General features: G+C 34.6%; 1 protein-coding gene across 4 annotated transcripts in view; it reads left to right on the top strand.

Moving 5' to 3' along the window:
- LOC138175776 (ATP-binding cassette sub-family C member 9-like) overlaps positions 1–14877 on the top strand; it is a 204294-nt gene that overhangs the window by 78969 nt on the left and 110448 nt on the right. For all 4 annotated transcript variants that reach the window (XM_069106237.1, XM_069106236.1, XM_069106238.1 and 1 more), the window contains 3 exons: positions 7319–7426; positions 8822–8894; positions 10745–10850. In XM_069106237.1, the coding sequence (XP_068962338.1) occupies positions 7319–7426; positions 8822–8894; positions 10745–10850 (287 nt within the window). The remainder of the gene's footprint in view (positions 1–7318; positions 7427–8821; positions 8895–10744; positions 10851–14877) is intronic.

Raw genomic sequence — 14877 nt, 5'->3', positions numbered from 1 at the left:
GTTCACGTCCTTCCATAAATTATCTAAGAGGATCTACCTAATTCCCTGGAAGTCTTATGTAAAGTCCTGATGGAAGAGGTGCTACTTTTTTGGAGATAAGATTATACTGGATATGCTTCAAGCCTCAGGACATTACTTGGTCTCTAATGAGATATATTATTATTCAGAAGTTCACCTTACAATCCTTAGAGGGAAAAACTAAATGAATGAAAAATTCCTATTGGTAGCCATATCTGTGATGGGCACCACAGGAGGACAATGAGTTGGGACCAGAATTGAAGAGGGAGAAGAGAGCAGAGTGGATTACATTTGGAAAGTTGTACAGTGCTTCTCTTGATTCCAAGGTGGTCTCTGGCTTTGTGTTTTCATAAGCACACACAAAGTTATTCTGGTGACACTATATAGTTTTGAGGCTTAAAAAACCACATATTCTGAGGAATTAAATTTTCAGGTGATCCAAAAGAGCCATGGAAGAATGCAGACTATGCCTTTGTACAGGTAGTCTCCCATATTGGAAGTGTCTTTGTGAAGTCCTTCAGTAGTTTTGATACCATTTCCTACACAAAGCCTTTCTTGATGCCCTGAGATGTAAATGCTTTCTTCTTCTTTAAATTATTTGAATAAATAAATGAAAAAGTTCTCATTAAGTGCTTTTTATCTACTAGGTCCTGAACTAAGCACTGGGTATAAATATAAGCAGCAAGATGGTTCCTGCTCTTAAGGAGCTTCAGAGTTTTCAATGTATATTCATGTATATTTTTTCATTGGATGATCAATACATAGTTAGTTGAAAAAGAAATGAAAAAGTTTCTAATTCATTCAAGCTTTATCCAAACCTAACTTGCAAAACAAGCTTATTAGTCAGAATCACCTGTTTTCAAATATAAATATATTTCAAAAGGAGATTTTGAAATATTAGAAATCCTTTAAATTGTGCAAGATGAAAAAGTTATACACATGGAGTTGAAGTTCTCAGAAGAAGCCTGCTAAATTAGAGGTAGAACAGCCTAAATGGAACTGAGTAGAGGCTGATAGTAAAAAAAGAAAAATGTCTGAAAAGCATATAGAGGGGTGGCTAGGTGGTGCAGTGAGTAAGAGCACTGGCTCCAGAGTCAGGAGGACCCGAGATCAGTTCCGGCCTCAGATACTTAACACCCACACAAAAAATAACTGGCTGTGTAACCTTGTGCAAGTTACTTAACCCCAAATGCTTTTAAAAAAAACATATAGATTCTTCAGAATCATTGCACACATACTTTATTTCTTGATTGTTAATATCAATTGAGGCCCAAAATAAGGAGAGGTATGTTTCCCAAAGATGTATACAACCTTAATATATTTCTGGTTATCTTGATGTAGCTTGTGATCTTAGAGATTTTCCTTTTTGTGTATAACAGTGTGTAAATGGTATTAATTCCTGGAGCATTTCAGTTACTCCTAAATGAAATGTTGAATCATTTAAAAGAATTTGATCTAATTATCTACATAGTAAAAACTAAGTAGATGAAGAATTTTATTTTTGTTCAGATTGAAATGTGCAAGTAGATGTTCAGATTGAAATGTACAAGTAGACGGATCAAAGTAGACGGATCACCCATAGAGCTCATTCCTCATTGTCCAGACAATGCCCAGAGTTGAAGAGGAGAAGGGGCATGGTCTGGAGTGCTTTTAATGAACCCAGCATTCTCTTTGAAACAAAGGGCCATCTTTTTAACAAGATTCTTCCAGTGATGCTCTGTATAGTGGTGACTCATGGAACAGCACAATCTCTAAAGAATTAAATTTCAGGGTCACCCAAAGGGTAATGGAAAGGTACATAGTGGGAGTGAACAGGCTGCAACACATTACAGTTGAAGAATGGTGTAAACTGTGTCATCAGAGATGTATGACTGGGAAAAAATGACTGGTTACACAGTGGAAACGTGGGATAACCAATGGACAGCCTGCATACTTCATTACTATCTACACATTGTCAAGCCGTTGAGAGGAAAGTCTTCAGCATATTGGGTAGAGTTGCACTCAAGAATTTCTTGCAAGACAGACTAGAATTACACAGGTTCAACTGGCAGGGATGGAGTGAGATCTGCATTGTTGGAGGGAGGGTCAACATTGACAAGATCACAGATCCTTCAAAGTATTGAAACACTCAACTAATTTCTTTCAGGGTCATTTGTCATTGTTCTAGATCCAAACCACAAAACTACAAACCTTAAAAAAATGGAGTGAAAAAAGCTGTGTTTTAAAATAACACTAATGGAAACTCTTCCCTGAGTTCACTAAAGATACTATGTATTCTGTCAAAGCTTAGAGTTAAGTGGTTTTGGCTGTAGAAATTCCATGGAACATTAGTGACATTTTGGTGCCAAAGTTTCTTCAAATTACATCTGTGGAACTCCAACTCACATCTCTGTCAACACTTTCCTTCCTCCCACCCTCTCCATAGTTTAGAGAAGAGAATGAAGTCATTCTTGCTGATCGTCTTTGGGGGACAATACTACTACAGAACTGAATATGTCTAGGAGACAGTGATTTTCATGCATATGTTCTTGTTGTCAGTATTATTATTATTGGAAAGCAGACTTAGTTTTAAAGTACAGGACATTTTTCTAATTTATCTCATCTAGGGCATTATTAAGTTTATATGCGTATATCATAGGCAAAGCCTTTAGGCTCAGAAAAACGATTTTCTATTTAGATGTGGGGCAGTTTACTGAAAGGCTTCTTTCTATATGTATTTATCATGTTATCAGGTGATTTGTGCTCTCTTGGTATACAGCACAGTTCATAAAGAAACAAAAGCTGTCTTGTTTTCCCTTAAACTAAGTACTTTTCTGTGAGTCTTTTTGATCCACTCAGGCTAAATCCTGAATCTGGAGCCTTAGTCAGGAACCGTATTTGAACTTTTTATGTTATGGCCCACTCATTGTAATGGGTATGATATCTCCTTTCTCAGTTAATTTATTTTGTTTTAAAACCAATATTATTTAACCTCTATAATTCCATTAGATGATTTTTGAAAATTACTAAGTTGGATTATTACTTTATGCTAAAAACTACACCCAGCCAATTCCTGAACCAGATCTCAAGGTCTCTAAGCTTTTCTGTCACAAATTTATAAAAATAAGTTTTCTTGCAGATATAAAGACCTTTGCCTATTTTTATCAAAAATAGAGCCAAAATGAAGCCCTAGGGATGTTGGAGAAAGACAGTAAATCATTTCCAGTCATAATCTAGCTCCAAATATTTTAGTCTACCTTAAGTTTATTACGTCTCTCAAATGAAATTTTCAACAGCCATCTTCACTGGAATGACATTCTTGTGCTGGCGATTGATTTAAAAACATTGACTCTTAAAGAAAAAACCACACATGGTATTGTTACAAAGAAAACTCATATCTGGAGAATTTTTGAATCATCAGTTTTTAATCTCAGACAGATTTAAGTATATTTGGGCTTTCTACTGAGGGATAGAAACTAGACTTGTAAGTTAGCTGGTAGATAGAAGTCCCTGGTGAGGAAACTCCCTCTACCACTGCTGGTCAGCACCTTCTCTCCAACTAATTGACTTATGGAGTTGCCTAGAGCTTTCAAGGAGGCAGTTAGGTGGACAGAGTACTGTGCCTAAAGTCATCGAGACTCATCTTCGTGAGTTCAAATCAGACCTCAGACACTTGCTAGTTGTGTGACCCTGGGCAAGTCACTTAATACTGTTTACCTCAGTTTCTTCATCTGTAAAATGAGCTAGAGAAGGAACTGGCAAACCACTCCGATGTCTTTGCCAAGAATATCCCAAATGGTATCCCAAAGATTTGGATGTGACCGAAACAACTGAACAACAGAGCATTCAAAAGATAAAGTAACTTACCCAAGGGTGAAGGAGCCAGTATATATCAGAAGCAGAACTTAAACTTAGGGCTTCTGACTCAGGGGCCAACTCTGTCTTCTGTGCTATGTTGCTTTCCCTTTCTGCTAAAGATAGCTATATTTAGGATAGATCTGATTTCACTTAAATAGTTATAAAAGGATTTTTTTTGTCATACAAACCTTTTTTTAAAAATCAGAATCATTTTATATCATATTATATATTTAAAAATTTAAAAATCATTGTACATTTGATTTTCTCAAAAATATTGAGAAGTGTTTTATTGTTCCTTTTTGATATTTAATAATCTGAGTAACATTAATCTGGTTACAGTTACTACAGTTATCCCTTCCACATTGTGGAGGTTTGTAGTGCAATGCCCCATGATCTGGAAAACGTGCAAAATTTTTTGGTCCTCCTTTTGTAGAAGAGAAGTCTGAATTTTTTCTTTTTCTTTTATGGGGTGTTAATAGCACCTTATTGTACAATTTGGATTAAATATTTGGTTATAGGTTCTGTGTTGTCTTCTGGCTTTCTTGTGTCATCTGCTCTTCCACAAAACTCCCCCCAAATCCTCATTTAATTCCTTATGCCAATCCATGATATATCGAAACCATGTGGTGTGGAAGGAATAACTGTAAATTACTTCAGAGAATAACAGAATCAGATAATTTTGCATACGTTAAATGTATTAAAAATAGGGTTTTCCCATTTGTCTTGTATTTTTTTTGGAAAAATGTAGATTTAGGAAGGGGGAAATAGAATTTGTATTCATTCTTGAGGGTATTTCTTAATAAATACATTTTACATAAATTTCTTGAGTTGAAAAATTGGGCCAACAAAATCATAGCTACTCATTATACTCATTAGTATTAGTCTTATTATTAGGATTTATTTGCATCAGGCCTGTGATTTCACTGATATACACAAATTCCAGTGACGAACTCCATCTACTCCATCAGTGCAGATCAGCAGTTCTTGAACTTAGTCATGGAGAATTGTTTAGGAAACTGATAAATTAAGTGATTTTCTCATGATCACTTAATCATTAGATATCAGAGACAGGATTTGAACTTGGGTCTTTCAGACTTAAAGATCAACTCTCTGTCCACTATGTCAAACTTCCTATTAAAAGGCTACTCCTAAAAATAATCTTAGTACTTATTATGGTAATAGTTCTTGTGAAAGAGTCTCTTCAGAATAGGAATGTCATAAAGATAGGGAGAAAAAAATTTTGCTTTCTCAAGTTAACCAGGACTATGGAATAATGTATGTCTGTCTTCAGAGAAGTCATAATTATTATTATGAATCTAGGACTCAAAACAAACTGTTCAGTATACTGAATTCTAAGAAAAGAAATGCGAGCTCAGCAAAACTGTGAGCCCTGAATTGGGGAAATCACAGTAACAATATCCTTTTTTGTCACTCTCTCACTTTCTCCTATAATGTGGAGATATGTGGCACAGTCATATATATCTAGTAAGGGTAATTTTCTTCCTTACCCCACTCTTTAGTGAGTAGTCAAGGATATAATGATCCAAGGCTTATTGTAGTTTCTTTTTTTTAAAGAGATTTTTTTTTTTGCTTTTTTTGGGGCGGGGAGGGCGATGGGAGTTAAGTGATTTGCCCAAGGTCACATGGCTAGGTATTTGTGTGTGTGTGTGTGTGTGTGTGTATGTGTGTGTGTTAAGTGTCTGAGGCCGGATCTGAACCCAGGACCTCCTGACTCCAGGGCCAGTGCTCTATTCACTGCACCACCTAGCCACCCCTATAATTTCTTAAAAAAAAAAAGGTTTTTATTTATATATTTCATTTTAAAAATATAGATTTTCTTCTGTATCTTTGTGTCCTTCCCCAAGAATTATGTATTTTAAGAAATGACTTTAGAAAGAATAAGAGGGATTAAAAAAGTCAACAAAATCAACACCAGTTGTTTATTATACACAACTTTCCATACTCATGGACATTGACTTCTGCAAAAGAATGGGGGATGTAAAGTGCTCATATCTCTTCTTTGGAACTTGTTCTTTATAATTTCACAACTTTCAGTTTTGATTATTTAATGGTAGTTATTCTTTATGCTTAAATTGTTGTAGTCGTTTGTGTATATTAGTTTCTAAGCCCTCTTCCTTTAATTTACATTGGTTCATGTAAATCTTTCTATGCCTCTCTGTATACATTATGTTTATGATTTCTTACAACACAGTAATATTCCATCACAGTCATGTGTACTACAATTTGTTTAGCCATTCCCTGATCTTTTTGCCTCAAAAAAAAGTGCTGCTATAAACATTTTGAAGCCCTTCTTTTTGTCAGTTGACCCCCTTTGGGTATGTGCCTAGCATATCAAGATAGTTTTACAATCAGATTCTGAAATTCATTTTTGACTTGAATTAGTTGATTAACTGGTTGCACTTTGTGTATTCACCAAATACTTGTTTAACATTTAATTTTATTTAGCCTGCATTAACCTGGGAACACTCATCTGTGGTTTCAGCATGAGAACATTCTTAATCTTTGTTTTTGACTCAGTATACCTTTATAGTACATGGAAAACTACATTACCATTACCTTAATTTCTCATTGCTTTCAATTTTTATTAATGAGAATATAATTAGAGCTATATTATAGCATTATAATTTTGCCTTTAAGTATCTCTTTAAAACTACAATAGTTGGTTATTTTTAAATTTAAATATGAATTCATCCACTCTAGGAAAAATGAAATATTTTAGAAAGTGCACTTTAGCTACATTTAAAAACCACATGAAGGCTCTTGTACACACATACACACACAAATGCACATACACACACTGCAGTTATCTCATTGTAGCCACATTAGTGGTTTATACTGTGGTTCTTTTGGTCATTTTGGTTTTGGTGTGGACAAATTATTTCAGTGGTATAGGGAACTCTTGGTAAAGAATTTCCCTCTGTCCATGCAGATCAGCAACTGTTGTACAATTGATGATCTTAGTGAGTGACCTAAGACACTGTGGGGTTAAATGACTATGTTCAGGTTTACCAAACTAGTGTATGTATGTATATATGTATGTATATATGTATGTATGTATGTATATATGTATGTATGTATGTATGTATCTATCTTTCTATGCCTGTCTATCTATCCATATATACATACACACATATGTACATTTGTATGTATGTATATATCTGTATATTCTTAATTTATATTTGATTTTTATTATAAAGTAATACTTAGTTTTTTCTTTCGTTTTAACCTCTTCAGTGGCAGATGTAACAAAACAATTAGATAAAAGGCCACTTAGTTACCAAAATAAGTATATATCCTAAGTAGATATATTTTGAAATGTGTTCTTTTTGTAATTTTTCTCTGATAGCAGAGGAAATTAAATGTGAATTTCTTTTTAATAATAGAGAAGTTTGGATTGTTTCATAAAGACAGCTTGCCTTATTTTTTATACTTTGGAATACAGCAAACCAAAACTATAAACAGGAAGCAGCCTGGAAGATATAACCTGGACAGCTATGAACAATCAATGAGACGGATTCGTCCAGCAGAAACTGAAGATATTGCAATTAAGGTTATTTTATTTCTTGAATTCACTCTTGATTCATACACTTCTACTGTTTTCCTACTTAGAATTCTGCCAAATTGTCCTCCAAATGTCCTTGCCACAAATTACCTCTTTGGAATTAACCAGTAAGATGAAACCACTATGTAATTTTTAGTTCTTCATCCTTTTACCCCCTCCCTTCTATCCACTTCCTGCCTCAAGGAAGGCAGTGTGTTTTGAGATAGTAAAAACAAATACTCCCTCCAAAATAACTTTTTTATTTCAGGATCATTGTTAGCAGTAAGTATCCAGAATATTTCATCATTTATTTTAGTGTCAGATTAAAATAATTTATAGTAGACAGTTAATACAGTCATCATGAATTCTAATTAAACAAATAATATTACTGCCCTTGGTCATAAGGGTTTTTTTTTTAAAGAATCTGCAATATCAACAGGTAGTTTTCTAGGTTTCTGGTTCTGTTCATGTACAAAACTTGGTTGTTTTATTAGAGATGGTCAGTCCCTACGACTGACAACAACATTTATATCATTTCAGCAGTACTATCTCTGTTTTCAGAGGACCTGGGTTCAAATCCCACTTCTGACAATATCTGGCCCTAGGTAAATTGCTTAACCAACCTGGGACTTAGTATCTTCTTCTGTAAAATTATGTAGTTGAACTAAAAGGTCTCTAAGATCCAGTGATTTCAAAATAATGTTAATAACTTCTAAATTTTAAAGTTGTCAGACATCATTTTGGTCATTCAAAACCATGAAACATCTCAAAGAATCTGAATTCTAGGGAAAAATACACAAATAAATTTTTTTTAATTTCACTACGTGAAAGGATTAAGGATGCTTCATTGGTTTGGTTTGAAGAATTGAAGGCTTAGGGAATATTTCTTGTGTTTTACTGCACGAGGCATTCTATGAGTATGCAAAGTAATATTATATGAAAATTAATGAGAAATTGGACTACTTTCACTTAAAAACAGAAAAGAACTGCATTTGAAAAAGAAGTAGGAGGAATGACTTCTTGAATAATAAACATGAGATCTGAAACATTCTGTCAATTTGGTGTAGTTTGAGACAAGTACTGACATTGGCTGTAAAATGAACTGTCATTTAACATCCTTCCCCCTCCCCCCTTTCTTTCACTCTTTAAAGCTATTCTGTATACTATTGCATGATTAATTGCTAGAACATCACTAATTTGAGGGCCTTTTCCTTACTGTCTTATCTTTTAAAAATGTATCCATATAAAAGTGGGATGAGTAATGCTTTTTATCATTTTTTATATTTCTATTTGAATGTTTCTTTAATTAAAACAAAATTGATTTTGGTTTGAACCATTCTGCATGAAAGTATTTAGCTTTCTGTCTTATCCTAATAATTTTTCCCCCATGACCTTGTTTTCTAGGTGACAAATGGGTATTTTTCATGGGGGAGTGGCTTAGCCACATTATCCAACATAGATATTCGAATCCCAACAGGTAAGAGTCACTCAGGAATTGTAATATGTAATGTTCAACAACTAAATTGTATATTTAGTACCAAAACACAAATAATTATAACTCAATGAGGCAAAAATGATGCTGATGTAAAAGGAAATCATATACTATGGTTCATGGACCAACATGGCATTATGGAATAGTGAGCATAACATTTCAGTGGAAGTTATGAAATTTGAAATTAATTTAGAGTGTGTCTTTGGAAAATATTTGTTCTGTTCCTTGATTTTCCCATTTTAATAAGTGACGTCTGTTGTTTTCATTTTTGTTTGAATTTACCTCCTACTCAGATTTTGGGTAGGGGAAGTAAAATGACACAAAGTGAAGTAGAAAATGGAGTAAATACTCAGATTAATTTTGGCAAAAACTAATGAACTATTTAAATATGACAGTTCAAGATATTTGAAATATTTTTTGAGGTGACTAAAAGTTTTGGAGCTAAGGCTGTATCTAACTCATATAAAGGTAAACAAGTAACAGTGACATTTATCTTAAAAATGCAAGCAAAAGAACAAATGATGCTTTTGCCACAGTTATATAAGTATTTTGTTCAAAACATATTTTTATCAGAAGCTTAGTATTTTGAGCTAGAATGAACCTTAGGAATCTAGTCCAAAGCTTTTATTTTGCACACAAGGAGAGGTCAAGAGACTTCCCTAGGGTAGTTAAGTAAGGATTTTAATTTTCATCTTCTGGAGGTTGAATGCAATAAATATTCTTTATTGTATTTCACACTGGGCATGTCTTGACTTAGAGATCTTTAATTTTTAGAGCACTATAAGGTAAGGTATTGATTTGCCTTTCTTTGTATTTGTACTGATTACACATAGTAAGCACATACTAAATACTTGTTAGCTCCCTTTTAACTGACTCTTAACTGTAAGGGAATTTTCAGTCATCTAGTCTATGGCTTTTATTTTACAAATGAGGAAACTGAGACCTTGAAAGGTGAAATAACTTCTCTAAGGTCACATTGGTAGTAGTAGCAGAGCTCAAGTTCAAACCCAGTTACTATAATAATAATAATGACAATTACTAATAGATAGTGATTTAATGTTTGCAAAGCACTTTACATTTATGATCTCATTTGATGAATATCTATGGTAAATTATGATATGCATTTGGATAGAAAAATCCCTATAACTCATCAATCAGTATATATTAATATGTAGATCTATCAAATGGGCAATGAATTGAGCCCAGAAAAACAGGAGAATAATGGGCTGGAATGCTTCTGGAAAATTGCAGAGTTCTTTTAATGAACTCAATCTACTTCCTGAAAAAAGTCCCATCTTTTTCATAATAACCTTCTTTCAGAGATGATATATGGTTAATAGTCATAGAATCCTACAGTCTCTAAAGAATTAAAGTTAAGGATTACCCAAAGGATAGTGGAGAAGCATGTGGAGAGGGTGTGGAACATTACCAAGAAATGACAGCAGAAAAGTGATATAAAGGATGTCATAAAGGAAATGAATGACTGAAAATTAAACTAAAAAGGGGGTATTATATATATAATAAGAGTAGCTGATAATTGGTGGAAAGCTGATATAGTCCATTAGCTTTCTCATAAAGTCTAAAATAAGGAAGACAACCAATACATTGAGTAGACCCCTTTGTGGTTAATTTATAGTAAGATATAGATAGAAGTTATGCGGGATGAGTAGGTGTAGATGGGTTGCAATCTTAATCATTGAATACCCACATTGATAATATTGGAGTGGTGTAAGATATATAAAGTGAAATGTGAGGTATTTGAAATGTTTTCTGATTACATTTGATATGGAATTTTCCATCTCATTCAATTATTGGATTTTGTTTCACTATTATAGGTCAATTGACAATGATTGTGGGTCAGGTAGGCTGTGGAAAATCTTCTCTTCTTCTTGCAATACTTGGTGAAATGCAGACACTAGAAGGAAAAGTTCATTGGAGCAAGTAAGTTTTTTTAATATTGTTTTAAAACCAAATGAAATGAGTAACATTCAAAGAATTAATTTAAAATTCCACTCTAATTAAAAAGCAATGCAGAAAACTTGCATCCAAGTTTGTAAAAATGAAGGGTTTAATGGCATAGAATGAGTTTTCATGAGTGTTTTCTTTTAGTTTTCTTTCTACCTGTTGAATCATTCTGTTTAAGTCTCCTTCATTAAATCATTCATACCATATACACCTGTTGTGGGTGCCCCTAAGGTCCTATCCTTATCTCTCTACCCCCTCTCACTTGGTGATCTCATCAGTTCTTATTGGTTCAATTGTCATCTCTATGCAAATCATTCCCAGATTGATATAGTCTTCCCCAGTCTTTCTCCTGACGTCCATTCCTGTATTACCCACATTTACACCCTTGGTGTCATTCTCAAGTCATCCAGATCATTTCACGTGTCCAGTTAGTTGCTAAATCTTCTAGTCTCCACATTTGCAATATCTCTCAGATTTATATTTCCTTTTTACTTACATAGCCACTGTCCTTGTTCAGTCACTTCTTACTGTATAATATTGAAATGACTTTCTAATTGGTCCCTCTTTCTCAAGTCTCTCCCCAAAGTAATTTTCTTAAAACACGAATCACTCCTACCACACACTCAGTAAACTACAGGGTACCGTATTACCTCCAGGATAAAATATAAAGTCTTTTGTTTGCCATTAGAAGCTCATACAACATCCATTTTCTAATCTTTCAGGTCTTCTTATACCTTACACACCTCTATATATGCTGTGATTCAGCCATATTGGACCTAAATATTATTCACCCGTGACATTCCATACTCAATCTCTGTGCCTTTGTACTGTCTGTTTTCCTTGTAATGTTTTCCGTATTTCCAACCACGTCTGTGACATGCCTTCCCTACTTGTATTAGCACTTCTGTTTCCTCATTGCAGGTAACCTAAACCCTGCCCTCTTACCCTGTCTTGCTGGGACTCAGTTCTTCATACCACTTCCCAGCCTGCTTAATGCTGTACTGCCCCATTTGAGCTCCTTTCTTAACCTTACTTCTTCCTAGATCATCTTTATAGGAATCTTTTTTCATTAGAATGTAAGCTCTGAAGTCAGGGGCTGTCATGCTTTCTTATATTTGTTTCCCCAATTCTTAGCAAATAGCGCTTAATAAATGCTCTCTCCATCACTGTGGCCTCTGGAATCCCCATCTTCCCTTGAGACTATCTTAAATGTCATCACCTGTGGGAAGCCCTTCTTTCCAGAACAGCTCCTGCCCCTCCCACTAGCACGTGTCTCTGTTAGGTTACCTTTCAAGTACTCTGCATTCATCTATTTATTTACTTGTCTCTCTCACAAAATGTAAACTTTTGGAGGGTAAGGACTATTTTTGTTTATGTATTGCTGGCACTGTTTAACACAAGACATTGTACTGTGGCTGTTCAGTGCCTGGTACAAGGTATACAATACATGCTTGTCGATCAACAGAATTAAAGAAAATAGTGCCAGTAACTTAGGAAATATTTCCTAGTGCTTTGTTTCTCTCCCTGCCATGAAAAGGCATTATGTTTGAAATGTAGAAGAATCAAACCAGTGCTATTCTGCCTTATTGTGGACTGAGGCAGGGAACTTTTCAGACAAGGTGTATGTTGCCCCTGTTCTATTATTCATTCCATTTCTTCTCAATAGCTAGTGCATAGTCTGTAAGGTGGTCTCCTGGTTAATTTTGACTAAAGGGAAAGGAACTGGACCTGTGGTTTATTTGGTGTAGAAAACTCCTTGGCAAAGCAATTTGCTTTTACCAATGCTGGTCTACATTTTCTTTAGAGTATCCCTTCTCCTTCCATAACCTCATCAGATCTCATTAATGATCATCTCTATGTTGATGACTGCTAGGTTCATTTATCCAACTCTAGTCTCTCCTCTGATCTTTAATCACACATCACTGATTAACTGCCTATTGGATTTTCAGAGACAAATCTAAAACCAAGTTCATTATCTTTTCCCCTAAATTCGCCTTCTTCCAAACTTCTTTCAGGTCTTTCAGGTTTATAATTTCTAGCTCTCTCTGATTCCATGCTCTTCACTACACATGAGGAATCAGTTTCTACATATTCCTTTTTCTACCTTCACAACATCTGTGTCATCTGTCCTCTTCACTCCACTCACACAGCTATTACCTTAGCTCAGGCCTTCCTCACATCTACCTAGATTATCACATCAATCTCCTAATTGGTCTCCCTCCCTCAAGTCTCTCACCATTCCAGTTCATCCTACTCACTACTGTCATATTAATTTTCCTTAAGCATAGGTCTGACACCCTCACTCAGATAATTCCAGTGCTTACAATTTGCCTCCAAAATAGAATATAAACTTTTAAAATAATTTTTAACATCTTTATTTAAAGTTTTAACTTCCAAATTCTATCCTTCTCTCTCTCACTAGTTTCTTCCCTCCCTGAGAGGGTAAGCAATCGGATATAGATTATACACGTGCAATTATGTAAAACATTTTGTACAAGAAGACTTGAATAAAAGAAAAAATGAAAGAAAGTGAAAATGGCATGCTTCAGTCAGTCTTCAGTCAATATCACTTCTTTCTCTGGAGGTTGATAGTATCCTTCATCATTAATCCTTTGGGATTGTCTTGAATAATTGCATTGCTGAGAATAGCTAAGTCATTGACAGTTTTTCACTGAACAGTAATTCTGTTACTGTGTACGATGGCTCTGTTCACTTCACTACATATCAGTTCATGGGAATCTTTCCAGGTTTTTCTGAAATCATCCTGCATGTCAGGTCTTACAGCACAATGTTCCATTATAGTCATATGTTTAGCCATTCTCCAGTTGCTGAACATTCGTTTGGTTTCCAATTCTTAGTCACTACAAAAAAGCTGCTATAAGCATTTTTATACAAATAGGTCTTTTCTCTTTTTGGAATGTCTTTGATTTCATATCCTTTTTTCTTCCCTCTGTGCCACATTAATGGTTCCAGATTTTGTACCGTATGGCCCCAAGTAGGGACCAAGCAAGAAAGGATGTCGACTTTGCCCCAGCACCAGGAACTCTGTACCTTCTTGCTCTTTCCCTAGCAATTCTCTTCTATTGCTGCTATCTTCTGTTCCTGTAACGGGGCATGGACCCTTCTTCCCAGAGTCACTTTTTGTTCTAGCAAGCATCATGGTCCCTGACATTATTATCCATGTTCTTTGTTATATTCTTTTGCTTCCTTCTATTTGGCTCTGTTCCCTGACCTCAAAAGATATGGTCAAAGAGATATGAACAAACAGTTCTCAAAGGAATTGCTGTTAAAATTGTATTAAAGAATGCCCCAAAGTACTAACAGTAAGAGAAGTGCAAATCAAAACAACCCTGAGGTTTTATCTCACACCAAGAAAATTGGCAAAGATTAAAAAAGGAAAGAATAGTTGTTGTTTGAAGTAGCAAAGAACTAGAAACAAATTATATGCGGGCTGGGGCAGGAGTGGGGGGAGGAATGACAAAGAAATTGTGATCTATAAATGTAATGGAATAGTACTATAAGATACAAGTATGAGGAATATAGAAAAGCATAGAAAGACTTTCATGAATTGATGCAGAGTGAATAAACAGACCATGAAAATAACATTCTTAATGACTATAACAATGCATATGGAAAGAACAATAACCACAAACACAGTCAAAAATGGGTATTTCAAAAACTTCAAAGAAAAAGCAGAACCAAACAAGAGTTATGAAAATTACCTCCCACTACTCCTTTGCAGATGTGTGGGACACATGAGAATAGCACACTGTGTGTGTATGCGTATATATGTGTATGTATGTATATATATATATATATATATATATATATATATATATATATACCTACACACATATGGTCATACTTTTCTTGAGAAATTATTTTATTTTGCTTATTTTTGTCTTTTTCCACATTTTCTTTTAAAGGTATTTGTAGCAGATAGTTTTTTGGAAGAAGAGAGGGGGAAAGATATGTGAAGAAATTTAGGAAATGTAAAAACAAA

The sequence above is a fragment of the Petaurus breviceps genome, unplaced genomic scaffold (genome assembly GCF_028583685.1).
Source record: "Petaurus breviceps papuanus isolate PSGF00001 unplaced genomic scaffold, PetGlider_PUasm1.0 79, whole genome shotgun sequence".
Classification (NCBI taxonomy): domain Eukaryota; kingdom Metazoa; phylum Chordata; class Mammalia; order Diprotodontia; family Petauridae; genus Petaurus; species Petaurus breviceps.
Note: the sequence above shows the minus strand (reverse complement) of the source record. Positions and strands in the feature narration are given on the sequence as shown.